This window comes from Physeter macrocephalus, chromosome 7 (genome assembly GCF_002837175.3).
Source record: "Physeter macrocephalus isolate SW-GA chromosome 7, ASM283717v5, whole genome shotgun sequence".
NCBI lineage: Eukaryota > Metazoa > Chordata > Mammalia > Artiodactyla > Physeteridae > Physeter > Physeter macrocephalus.
This window is the reverse complement of record NC_041220.1, coordinates 31,411,068-31,425,587: the sequence shown is the minus strand read 5'-3', so window position 1 is coordinate 31,425,587 and position 14,520 is coordinate 31,411,068. Positions and strand designations below refer to the sequence as shown.

The 14,520-nt window shown below is 35.4% G+C and overlaps 1 protein-coding gene across 1 annotated transcript in view; it reads left to right on the top strand.

Annotated features, from left to right (window-relative positions):
• IQCM (IQ motif containing M) overlaps positions 1–5,798 on the top strand; it is a 361,168-nt gene extending 355,370 nt beyond the window's left edge. The window contains exon 13 of the mRNA XM_028492548.1: positions 5,695–5,798. Within this exon, the coding sequence (XP_028348349.1) occupies positions 5,695–5,798 (104 nt within the window). The remainder of the gene's footprint in view (positions 1–5,694) is intronic.
• Positions 5,799–14,520: the final 8,722 nt, after the last annotated feature.

The following is a 14,520-nucleotide window of genomic DNA, read 5'->3' as shown; positions in this document are numbered from 1 at the left end:
TTCTATCATTGAGGTTTCCCATTTTCTGTTCCCCCAGGGCAAGATACAAGGGCATAGGGTGCCTGGCCCTTTCTCAAGAGTTCATCAATATTTCCTCTTTCATTCCTCCACCAGTCTGTTAGTCCAATTCTGTTAAGTTGGAGAGGGTTCTCATTGTCATCACACAGTCCTCCTTACCACATGGCTTCATGTGCTAAGTTCTTCAGATTCTAGTTTCTTGAATCCCCAAAATATTGTACATTCTGAGCAAAGCCATACTCTTCCAAGTAGAAGTCTTCCTTTAGAAAATATTGCTATTGCTTTATGTTTGAAAACCTCCTTCTTGAAATGCCGTTGTAGTCTTTGTTCCAGGATTTTTCTGCTTGAGGGTAATGCATATATGGAATGTCACAAAATTATTCATCTCATTTTAAATAGCTATGGTTATTAAATAACTATATGTTTTCCATCTTTTTACAGATTACAAAAGAGAGAGCTGATTATTTAAAAACTCAAGGATAGAATATTTATTAGCTTTTATAATTTTTTCCTTATTTCAAAATTGATATGCGTCAGAAATGAGGTGATTGTTTTCAGTCACCCTCAAGGAATCCACTGCTATTGCTTGAATGGCAGAGTCAGGAGTGAGGAATAGTGAGGAGTGGGAAGCAAACCTTTAATATTTCAAAACAATATCCAACTACATACATAGTCACAAAAATAGTGGCACACAGAATTTTCTACCTACTCTTATGCAACTTCTGGTCTCTTTGAAAGCAATCCCCGTAGCTGCAGTTATTTCTAGAAATTCTCCTAGGATATCTCACTTGTGCTCAGAAATACACCATTCTAAGCTGCAACATAGAAATTCCGCCCCCCTCCCACCCACCCCCTTGCAGTGCTGTCTGCTGCTGTCACTCCAAAGCTCAGGAAGCCTGATGGAGATGTCTTGCTGCTGCTATTGCCACTAGCACCTGTCCAGGCCATGGTGTGTGGATTCCATATGGGCCTAAGCCAACCTGCTGAAGGGAAAAGCCCATCGCTCTCCTGGCCTTTGTAACCCAGTTTGCTTAATCTCAGAGCACTGATACCCTGTTTTCTCAGTATCCCGAGAACATCGTATAGGAAAATAGCGTTTTTCAGCTCCATCATTTTCTCATTTGAGTCTTCCTTTCACAAGGCTATAGGCCAGAATCTCTCTGGGGGTTGGGAGGATGGGGAAGAAGGGAGTGCAGAGTCAAGGCAAAATCATCTTAGCAAGAGGCAGCTCAGATCACATGAAACCACTCATCCCTGCCAACAGCCACCATCTTATTGGACCAAGATGAAAATGTTCAGCTCACTCTTCTCATATTAAGAATTTTTTTGCCAAGAAGATTTCATGGTCTTTCTTTACAAAGAGATCCCTAGAGGATTTATTCTGCCAGTCTTCGTGGACGTACCTCTGTTTGAAATAGTCAGATGCACAAAACTCGGGTTCAAATCGGGACCCCTGCAACATATGAGCATCAAATGTAACTACTTAAATATGTCCTTAATTGTTTGTCATCTAGGACTATATTTTTGCTTTGTATTGACTATGATAATTTTCTGGTGGGCAGGGCCATTTTACCGCATTAGATAGATACTTTCATTTTTTAAACTAAATGTCTATGAGTAGCATAATAATTGCAATTGTTTGTTTGTTTTTTATTGTTTCTGGATTAGGAAGTGAAGACCCAGAAAGGTCTCAGCTAGTGCCTTTTATATCACCTCATAGCCCTTAGCAAGAACCTGAACAAATAGGACTCAATAGATACTCAATGACCTCGATGTGTATTTTATGTTCTAACACAGTCTGTGTTTGTTTTCTTTCCAAGTTGCTCTACAAAGATTCATTTTGAAGCACTGACAGGAAGTAGCCAATAGTGTAGAATAATACAGTATATAACCTTGAGTGTGTCATGGAAATGGCATGAAAAATCATAAAATAGACTTGTGAACATAAAAACATAGAGATGGTTTAAAAGAAAACAGAGGACAAAAGCTTACTTTGAGCCTTTGAGGAAAATTTAGTATCCCTTTTCTGAAAATACAGCCTATTAAATAAATATTAACCATATTATCTATTTTTATTTGATTATTTTCCCAAGTTGAAATCATTTATTCCAATTATTGAATATCAACAAAGATCTAACTTCTGATTATTCATTATCTACAATAAAAATGACTTTCTACCGTATATTCCAATCTAGAAACTTGAACATCTCTAATATTGTTATTTTACATAAATAATATCTTCTGTCAAAAATGTGGATAAGTGAAAAGAACTAAAGCTAAATTATAATTCCAACCACTGAATATTTTGGTATTTAATACTGTACATGGTTTCCTATGCATATAACTTTTTAAAAAACTGGGATCATGGGTGAGCCATGGCCGCTGCGCCTGTGCGTCCAGAGCCTGTGCTCCGCAACGGGAGAGGCCACAACAGTGAGAGGCCCGCGTACCAAAAAAAAAAAACAACAAAAAAAAAAACTGGGATCACATTGTAGATACTGCTTTGTAACCTGCTTTTCTATTTAAAACTGATTGTAACATATAAGGGTTTAATAAAATATGTTTCTATGACATATTTTAAAGACCTTGGTTGAAGTTGCTTTCCTCTAGAGAGGTTTTTTCATTTGTTCTTGGGGCCCAACAAACTCTAAATTTATTTAAGGTATTTTGGAGCACACAGGTGACATGAACCAGGGCATCAAACAATGGTAGCTTTGAGGCTCTGCTCCATCTACCCAGCCTCATGGAAAAGGGAAAAGTTCCTTGCTGTCCTCTTCTTTGAAGTTTTCTCTTCTCTTCCCTTGCCTTCATTTCCCTGCCCTTCTCTCTCTCTCTTTCTCTCCTTCTCTCTCTTTATTTTGTGATATTATCCCACCTACTCTGATGTGTAACCCTCTGGGGCCCCGCACTCCATTGTGGTCTCATACCGGGCTTCCCATTTTGAGTGAACCTTATACTTTACCTCCTGACCCCACTCCCCTCACAAGGCTGAAGCTCAGATATCCAGGGCTCAGCAGAAAACCTCAGAAAAAAAAACTGGCTTTAGCACTCAAATATTCACTAAGGTTACTGATTTTACTTTTTTTTTGGAGTGGGGGGGCTTTGCATTTTCTTCCTTCTCTGCCAGTTTAGCAATGCAGTTAAAATACACTTAATATTTTATTCAGGATTTGAGTTGTTTTAATCAAAAAGATTGTTCTCTGAATCTGTTCTGCCATATGACAAAAATGGAGGTCGAGAATATTTACTTTAAAGGATTAAAAATATATCATGTATACTTACATTTTTATCCTTCCTAAAATTAATGATCCTTTATTTAATTGAAATATTTATGAAATTATATATTATACAATTCAGGATTCTGCTCCCAGTCCCACTTCTGGTCACCAACTAAGATTCTGGTCACCAATTCCAATGTGTGAGTTTTGTTTTTTCCCACGTCAGCAAGCAATTCTCTGACACTAGCTGGGTGTCCTACAATTTTACTCAATTCTGACACAATCCACCTGGAGAGAGCGTCAGATCCCAGTCAGATCTCCCAGGTTAAGTGCTCCATCCCAGGAGACTGTCCCCCACTTCAGATGCCAATTAAAAGTAGTAGGTTATCAAGTTACCCACAACTTGTGTCCAACTTGGCTACAAATCAGAGGTTCCCATAACTCCCTCCTCAGGTTTTATCAATTTGTTAGAGAAGCTCACAGAACTCAGGGAAACACTTACTTATATTTACCAGTTTATTAAAGGATAGGATAAAGGATACCAACGAATAGCCAGTTGAAGAGATAAGTGGGGTGAGATCTGGGAGAGTCCTGTACTTCTGTTTTCTGTCCCTGTGGCATCACCCTTCCGGTCCAAGGATGTTTTCATCCACCTGAAAGCTTTCTAAACCCCGTACCACTGGGATTTTTATTGAGGCTTTATCACATAGGCATGGTGGACCATTAACTCCATTTCCAGCCCCTGTCCCTCCCTGGAGAAGTGTTGGGGGGAGGGGGCTAAAAGTTCCAAGCTTTTAATCATGGCTTGGTCTTTCTGGTGACCAGCCCCCATCCAGTATCCCACCCAGAGTCACCTCATTAGAACAAAAGATGCTTCCAGTGCTGTTATCACTTAGGAAATTGTAAGCATTTTAAGAGTTCTGTGTCAGGAACTGGGGACGGAGACCAATATATATACATTTGCTATTATCTCACACAATTATTAGTGAAATTTCTTTATAAAGCCTACATATATTATAACGTCATAGTGTAAATAATAATAATACAGCAACTATATTTTGAATACTTAATGAATTGTCAGACACATATCTTTATTTTTAACTAATGGACTTTATGTTTTTGAGGAATTTTAGGTTTACAAAAATACTAGTGGAAAGTACAGGGTGTTCCCATATACCCCCTCACCTGCAACCCCTTCCTCCTGTTCCCTATTATTAACACCTTGCATTAGTGTGGTATATTTTATAATTGATGGGTCAATATTAATACATTATTCTTACACATATATCTCTTGACATATGTTTTTGGATACTTTTAACAACCAGACAGGATAGATATTATCCCTGTTTCAAAAATAAGGAAACTAAGATTGAGTATTAAATTTGGCTTCACTCAGAAATGTATAAGAACAAGAGCTTGGACCATTATATTCACTTTTTCTTCTATTTTACCTACTTTGAGTAATCCTGTATTTCAGCTATTCTCTGCCTGATGAAATATATGGTTGGTATTGCATATTATCAAAAAACTTGCAGTAGGAAATCATTTAGTCCTAAGATCTCACCTTTAGAACTAACACACTTATCTTGTATAACTACTATATTAGGACATCAATTGGTGATTGCCTTTCCCTGTGATTACACCTGCAATGATAATTACTAATACTAAGTATTTCATAAATACTCTGAATGTAGTCTAATTTAGTTTTGTTATTATAAGCCTTGCTCTTTATCTAATGGCAATATAGATAAACATGAAAACAACAATGACCTGCTTCTCCTTTTACAACACATCAAGTCATTCATTTTCTGTTAGTAATGAGGATTGTTCTTCTCACAACTTTAACTGTTTTTTTGTAGTTGGTTATGTTTTTGTTTAATAACAACAATAGGTCTTAAACGGCAAAATATATGACCATATCTGTAAATTAGTACTGTCTAAAATGGTGTCTTCAGTAAATCTATGGCTTTTATTTATTTGAAGCCATTTTATACATAAAGATGAATCCAGTACAAGCCATCTATATAAAAATAGTGCTTTGTATTGATTTGAATATCAGTATCAGAACTGATTCCATTGTAATGCAAAAATTTTCAATGCTGTTGTTCTTTTTTTTTTTTTTTCCATTGTAATGCAAAAATTTTCAATGCTGTTGTTCTTATGGTCAAACATATGTTGCATCTAATTTATTTATTTCAAGTATGCTGTATATTGGTGGCATCCAGATTCTGCCATCCTTCCTCTCAACTCTTTGGTCCAACAGTAATTCTTGCTGAATCTCGTGGTATGATATATAATGTATCTCAATACACCTGAAGGAAATGTGCCCAAGTCAAATCTTTGTTTTAGCACAACCATAACTGATTTCCTATAATATTTTAAAATTATTTCAAAAGCATGATACATTCTGTCATATAATTTAAAATTTATTAATGTAATTATATATTTTGTCTTACAGTCAGTGGACATCCAGTACTCAAAAGAGCTAACATCCAGATTGTGGGGAAGCTGGTGGCCAGATCTATGAGAGAAAGGAAAATGAGACAGCAGTATTCATCTTGAGAAGTAAGATAGTATTTTCAATACAATGTCATTCCCTTAAGAGTTGAACCTATCTACCCAAAGACATAGATTAACGTAGGCCATAGATTAATTCTGTATCAACAGGAAAAAGGACAAGCATCTTTGCACATCCAAAGAACTTGAACAAGTCAGTCTATAATTACTAAATATCTTTGGATGAACCATTCATTGGACCTTTTTTATAAATGACATCTCTTTTATCGTAATGAAGTTGAAATCACATAGTATCAAGAATTCCTTTCATTGGACTTAAATTTGGTTTGTTCCAGTACCAATAAATGCCATAAAGAAACGTTAAGATTCTTATTTCTAGAACCTCACATTTTTTTGGAAATGGTTTCTCAAAATGTGTTTTAAAATATTTTATTAGTGTAGTCATCATATTATGTTTTCCCTATTCTTATTGCTCACTTTAAAGTGAAAAACTGAAAGTTAATATATAGTATTCCTGAGTTACCTACCTTAGTTCAGAAAAGACTTGAAGCACAGTGGCTAACACCAGTCTCTAGAGAATCTTGAATTTAATTTTATCTATCCGTCATTCATCCATCCATCCAACCATCTATCCAGCATTCATCCTTCTCTCCCTCCCTTCCTCCCTCCATCTATGAATGAGATTGTAGAAATAATAGTAGAGGGAACAGAATCCATGCACAGCACAGTGACTCGATATGAATAAAGAGGCAGGAACTACATAACAGGTGTTCCATTTTCTCAATTCTTGCCCTGATCTGTTACCTCTGTAATAGACACTTTGGTTTTAAAAAAAAAAGTCTCAGACTACTTCATGCATTGTAAATATGGAAGGTACTAGAATGAAATCTTTAGAAAGCTAATTACAAGAATCATGTTAAGTCAGGGCCTCACCAAAACCAGAACCAAGATGGACTAAAAAACATGCTGATACCCTATTCAGAAAATGTTAGCAGTGAAACATTTGATAGGGGGAACAAGTGATTACTAGCTAAAATATAGAGGTTAGCTTATCTGTGAAATTAAATGACCTATATTATCCCAGTTGATAATTGAGAGAGCTTGATTTTAAAGAGAAACATTTTATTTCAGTACTGAAAAAAAGCTGGAAAATGCGCAGTTAAATAAAGGAAAAAAAATCACACATGAGCTGAGTCCCAGCATGGTAACAGATCAGAAGCCTGCTCCTTTTTATAGCATTATTAGGATAAAAATTTGACTAGATTTCTGCCCTCACTATTCCAAAGAATTGGGAGCAAAAGCATAGAATATAATGAAATGCATTTATAAACTAAAACACAAGATTTCCTAATGAGTGTTGTGTAATGAGTGCCACTATTTCAAATGGCAAATGTATTTATAAGAGAAAACAATTAATATAAAAACAATATCAAAATTACCATGTAACAATAAAATATAAAAATTAAGTTATGATTATGACAATGGGGGGCAGGACACAGAAGAAATTTATTTTTCCTTTAAAAGAAAAGTGTGATTGTTCTTGTCTCATATTTTCTAGATTTGACTATTCTTCTTGATTTTTTAGCAAACTGAAGTAGGGCTCCTGAATGTCTCTTAGAGGTGTGATCCTACATTAAGTTCAGTGACATGTCACTCTAGACCTGTAGAAGACAATGTAAGTAAGGTCAGTGAAAAAAGCCTTCACTTTTCAATAGTCAGTTTCTATATAAAAATTGGCAGTTGGTGCTCATCAAAGAACAAGAAATATTGGATATGCTCTAAATGTCCATTGTGCTTTTGAGCCAACTACATGATGGAAGTCATCACTTATATGTAAATGAACTGTCAATGCCTTGCCACTGTTGGCAATCACTGGACTGTGAAGGGTATGTCTTAATAAGAACCGAAGCTCTTCACAGACTTTGATTTACTGGAAATAAATTAGAAAAGTCCTCTGAGACTACAAAGGACACTTGTTTCAGATAAAACGTCTAGACAGTAGCAATATATTTAGGGCTTTTATTATAGCAAAACTGCAAATTAGAATGGAGTGGTGAGAAAGTTCCTGTGACCCAGCTGAGTTCTAAAATGCTGCTTCTGACTAGAGTGATACAATCTTTAAAATAGCTAAGCCAAATTAAATAAAAGTGCATTAAGAAAAAGAAAGCAGAAACAACAACAGGTCAAGATTTAGCTTTCTTACATCTTTTAAATAATCTATGTCTTATGTCTTACGTTTTCTTATAAATCGATATTTTTCTAAATAAATGCAGCTATTAGAATAGTTGAAAGCCAAACTTCCATGATCCTGCAACATGGACTACTTTTCAGAAAATTCAGATTTAAGGTAATTTTTCCTTGTCGATTCATTCCTTTCCCCAACTTCCATTCTAGAACACAAAATTGAAATACTGAATTCCCTGTAACTGTTAATATTTTTATTAATGTTGTTAATAACAAAAATATATTAAATTTGCAAGATGCTTTAGAATTTGCAGTATACTTTCACACAAATGTGAATTACGGAAACTTTGTGTTAAAAATGTTAAGACAATCTAAGTGATTTCATGAAGTGGACAGTCTCCATTTGGAGAACTGCAAAAGTGGAAGGCAGGAAACTTTTATAGCATAAAAAAATAAAGAAAAAGGAAGAGAAAAATAGAAAATGTCTGATTGGCTGGGGCCACACAGGCAACCTTGTTTGGGTGAAAAGGAACACGGAAATAAGTATAGAGCCCAGAGTTGGCTTGGTGTTTGGGGATTGGCTGATGGGATTTACTGTGTTTCTGGTCAAGTGGAACATGTAAGGGACACAGAAGTTATCTAAATTTTGGTTTGCTATTGTGGCACCCTGAGTAGCAGCAGCTCTATCTTGGGCCTATTTCAACAATAGGTAGACCAAATTTTTATATTAACTGCTTTCTCCCAAAGCATATCATGTTCAAAGAAGTATATAATTCCAGGTAGGTTAATAACTTTGAAAAACAATCCCCCAAATCCCATTAGCTTAAAATAATAACTTCTTTTCTGCTCACTTCACAATCCAATGTGAGCCAGCAGGTACTGCCCCATGCACTCTTTTAGACATTCAGGCTTTTTTCATCTTAATAGCTTTGACACGCTTTAGGGCCTGTACTGCAGTCTTCACAGCCAGACAGTAGGTAAAAAAGAGAGTGTGGAGAAAGCATACCCACTTCTTAACTACTTCAGTCTGAACTTGGAACATATCGCTTCTACTCACATTCTACTAGAGAGAATTTGTTACCTGGTTCCATCTAAATGCAAGGGGCCTAGGAAGTGTAGTCTAGTTTTACATCCTGAAAGAGAACATGTCACTTTAAGGCATAGGGAGTAAATTGATAGAGTACTGATAGAGCAGCTATCTCTAAGAATGATCTGAAGACTAGCAGAAAAGATTTTCCACAACTAAAGATATAAAGAAGGGGCCACAATGAAATGGGTGTGAGGGCTGTAGACATGGTCTACTTAAGACCAGACCATCAGCATAATGACTCGCTGCTGGAGAGATAACATAACCATGGAGGTCCTCTCCAAGAAACGAGGGGTCCATGCCCCACATTGGGCTCCCCATCCCAGGGTCCTGAACTGGGAAGACAAGCCTTTAAAAGTCTGGTTTTGAAAGCCAGTGGGGCTTTGGGTCAGGAGAGCCAGAGGGCTTTAGGAAACCAAGACTCCACTCTTAAAGGGTGCACATAACACCTCACTTGCTCCAAGTCCCAGTGCAGAGGCAGCAGTTTGAAAGGTGCCTGGATCAGACCCATTTAATGATCTTGGAGAGCCTCCTGGTGAGGCAGGAGGTAGCTGGGACTCCCCCTGTGGACTGAGAAGCTGATGGCAGCCAGCTAACAGCATACTCAACAGTGAAAAGCTGAAAGCATTTCCTCAAAGATCAGGATTAAGACAAGGATGCCACTCTGGCCACATTTATTGTTATTTTATTAATATAGTATTGGAAGTCCTAGCCACACAGATAAGAAAAAGAAATAAAGGCATCCAAGTTGGAAAGGAAGATGTAAAACTGTCAGTATTTGCAGGTGACATGATACTACTATATATAGAAAATCCTAAAGATTTCACAAAAAACTGTTAGAGCTAATCAGTGAATTCAGTAAAGTTGCAGGGTGCAAAATTAATATACAGAAATCTACTGCTTTTTTATACACTAATAATATATGAGCAGAAAGAGAAGTTAAGAAAACAATCCCATTTACAATTACATCACAAAGAATAAAATACTATGGAATAACCAAGGAAGTGAAAGAACTATACTCTGAAAACTATAAGACATTGATGAAATAAAATTGCAGATAATACAAATAAATAGAAATATCAATATATACTGTGCTCAGGGACTGGAAAAATTTATAATGCTAAAATGTCTATACTACCCAAGGAGACTTACAGATTCTGTCTTCTCAGGCAAGGGAAACAAAAGGAAAAATAAACAAATAGGACTACATCAAACTTAAAAGCTTTTGCACAGTAAAGGAAACCATCAACAAAACAAAAAGGCAACTTACTGAATGGGAAAACGTATTTGCAACTGATATATCCAATAAAGGATTACTATCCAAAATATACAAGGAACACATACAATTCAATATCAAAAAAATCAATCTGATTAAAAAAATGAGCAGAGGACTCGAATAAACATTTTTCCAAAGAAGACATACAGATGGCCATGGAAAGATGCTCAATATCACTAATTATCAGGGAGATGCAAATCAAAACCACAATGAGATATCAACTCACACCTGTCAGAGTGGCTATTATCAAAAAGACAAGAAATAACAATCATTAGTAAGGCTGTGGAGAAAAGGAAACCCTTGTGCACTGTTGGTGGGAATGTAAATTGCTGCAGCCACCATGAAAAACAGTATGGAGTTTCCTCAAAAATCTAAAAATACAGCTACCATATGACCCTACAATTCCAAATCTAGGTATGTATCCAAAGAAGCGAAAACAGTAATTTGAAAAGATATATGCACCCCTATGTTTTCTGTGGCATTATTCACAACAGCCAAGATACTGAAGCAATCTAAATTTCCATTGGTCTTAACAATATATTTTACGATCCATCTTCTCAGGCAAGGGAAACAAAAGGACAAATAAACAAATAGGACTATATCAAACTTAAAAGCTTTTGCACAGTAAAGGAAACCATCAAGAAAACGAAAAGGCAACTTACTGAATGGGAAAACATATTTGCAAATGATATATCCAATAAAGGATTAATATATACATATATATGTTATATACATATAATGAAATACTACTCAGGCATAAAAAAGAATGAAATCTTACCTTTTGCAATAACATGAATGGATCTAGAGTGTATTATGATAAGCAAAATAAGTCAGACAAAGACAAATACCATATAATTTCAATTATATGTGGAATCTAAAACTCAAAACAAGTGAACAACAACAAAAAACCCAAAACAGAAACAGACTCATAGATACAGAGAACAAACTGGTAGTTGCTAGAGGGGAAGGAGGTGGAGGAATGGACGAAATAGGTTAAAGGGATTAAGAGATACAAACTTCCAGCCATAAAATAAATCAGTCACAGGGATGTAATGTACAGCATAGGGAATATAGTCAACAACATTGCAATAACTTTGTATGGTGACAGATGGTTACTAGACTTATTGTGGTGATTATTTCGTAAAGTATATAAATGTCAAACCACTGTGTGGTATACCTGAAACTAATATAATATTGTAGGTCAACTATACTTCAATAAAAAAATACCAGCAAAAATAATTTATTATAAAAGTATTAAAATAATCCAGTCTTTTTTAGCTTTTTAGCATTTTGATGCTAATTCCCTTCCTCATACAATTCATCAAGAATCCTGAAACATCTAGCATCAATTTAAAGGGAAACCAATTTTCTTTTTTATTTCTTACATATGTGCTTTTCTTTCTAGAAATTGAAGAACTTTGGGTTTTATTTTTGTTATTCAAATAAATATGTCGAATAAATAATTTTCAGTAATATGTTGATAAGAATCATCTTTTTATATTAAAAAAAGCTTATTTCCAGTTTGAGAAGCAGTCTATCAAAAATTAATGCTTGCAGAGCAATAGAAGGAGACTTTTCTATATAAATAATCAAGAAAAGAAAGGATAATAAAATGGTACTAAGGCAAGACTGACTTACCAGCTCAGAAGTAATTCTTTTTATTTCAATGGCAAGAATATTGAGGAATTAAAAAATCCCCATTTTTAAAGTATTTTTAAACAACTAAGAGGAAAGAAAAAGAGAAAACTTAAAGAAACAAAATTCTAAATAGGTTTGCTGAAAGTTTTGAACACATATGCTAGCTTGGGTACATTCCCTTGGGTATCTCTTTCTGGAATAAATGCTTAAAACTTTCAAGTTTGGGGGTTATTAAACAAATTCCACTTTAGACTTCTATTTGTGTTCTTCCAATTATTTTTAAAAGTCTCTGCACATTTTACTAGTTTTCCACATTGTAAAACATACATTTACAATGTAACAATAATAATAATAATGCAAGCTATATTTTCAGCCTCCTCCACACAAAATTTTGCTTAGGAAATGAGCTATGTAGGGATAAAAGGTGAGCACAGAGCATTGACCCTACTAGAATACTTCATGGCAGTGTCCTGGCCTCGATCAGCGGGTATGGTGTAGCTTTCTGAGGTCAGTGGGTATGGGGTAGCTTTCTGATTCAGAGTTTCCTAATTTTGTTAAGCCAGTTCCTGAGGTGATACAAGGGGTGATTCATGGAACTCCTGCCATCTGTTTTTTCTGCCATCCCAACAGTTTTTTTAGTTGTCTATATCTCTTAATAAATCTCTTCCTGATTAATATAGCTGGTGTTGCCATGTCATCTTCAACTGAGAAGCAATTACATATGTTGAATTATCAAATATATTCCTTTTTTTATTGAGGTATAGTTGATTTACTATATTATATTAGTTTCAGGTGTACAGCATAGTGATTCAAATTTTTATAGATCATACTCTGTTTAAAGTTATTATAAACTATTGGCTATATTGCCTGTGCTGTACAGAATATAAAGTCCTTGCTGGATCCTGCCTCCCAGGCTGGCCAATGCAAAGTCTTGGAGGTAAACAACCAAAGAATTACATTTTTTTTAAAGTTTCTTATGTAAAAATACTTTACCAATTCTCCTTTTTGTCAAAATACTTCTTGGATTTGTCCCTTTCTTTTTCACTCTCGCATTCATTCTGCTAGGTCAGAACCTTATCAGTTCTAATCTAGGCTACTTAATATGTCTCAGAATTTTCTCAAATATGGATGTCCCATTCACCCATCCATCTAGCAATGTATGGCCTTCCCACTCAAGTCCCTTGTCCATGAATTTCCAGACCCTCAGATGAAGTTCAGTTTTTACCTCTGCATTCTATGCTGCTTGCAACACACCTTCACCTTCTTGCCCAATCTACTGACCACCCAAGGAAAGACATCTTCCTGCCCTAGTTCATGGCACCTCTTCCATTTTCTCCTCCTCCACGCAAGGTTTAGCTAGTCTTCTCAGCAACCAATCCTAGAGTTACCTTAAAACCTTTCCCAGAAAACTCAGTCATCCTTAGTCCTTTTTTTTCTCTTCTGCCAGAGTGAATTTGCACCATTTTTTTTGTGTTCTTAATGACGTTATTTTGCACCAGTTTATACTGGTCTCAATCAGTTGTTTCATATGCATGACTTTTAACTCACCAGAAAAAAGAAAAAAAGATCCCTGAGAGCAAGGATTATGCCATTATACCTAAACATAGCACAAATTTTTGAGAAATGCTCATTTTATTAAGAGGGTTTTAAACTAGACTGCTCAATCGAACAGAAGAGGCTACCAAGGGTTTTACCAAGACATGAAAGGCACCAGTCTGTAATTATATAGCAAATGCTTGAAAAAAATACAGACAGAAACAGGTCACAAAAAAGCTAATGAAAAAAATGTATCATCCAAACTGAAACAATTGTGAGAGTAAAGATGGTACTAAAAATAGCTAAAATTATTTATTTTTTTAATGAACTAATTTTATTATATCAGTGGATCTATAAGTCTATTGAAGCTCTTTTCAAAGATAAAATTCATTCTTAAAAAATGAAAACAACCTTCATCTATATGCCTTAATGTAACATACCAAAACATCTTTTTAGTGATTATTTGAACAATAAAAATAAGACAAGCAGAATGTTTGTTCTTGGTATTAATTCACATTTTAAAATCACATACTTTAAAGAATTACATAGCTGGTTAATACCATGCCATTTGTATCTTTCTCGAATATGGTATCATTTTTATTTTTTCATAAAATTGCCTGCAGTATTCTTCTAAATTGCATTTTATGTTTAACAGATTTAAAATTGACACTTTCCATTGAACGTTCTCCATAGATTATATTATTTGGAATTGAGAAGACACTCTTTTTATATGTGCCGAGGTAAACTCAGAGCAAATTCTGCTAAATGAAGAATATTCTCAATTGTAAATTTTTTGTATTGATTATATAAATATTTCAACCCAAATATTTTTACCGTATAAAAATTAATAAGCAGAAATCTCAATTACATAGAGTCAGGAGACCAGAGGGGGAGCTCTTGCTCCCTGTGATAACAGCAGAGCCCAACAGGAAGAAAAAAAGACTCCTCCGGCTTCCCTGGTGGTGCAGTGGTTGAGAGTCCGCCTGCCGATGCAGGGGACACGGGGTCGTGCCCCGGTCCGGGAAGATCCCACGTGCCGCGGAGCG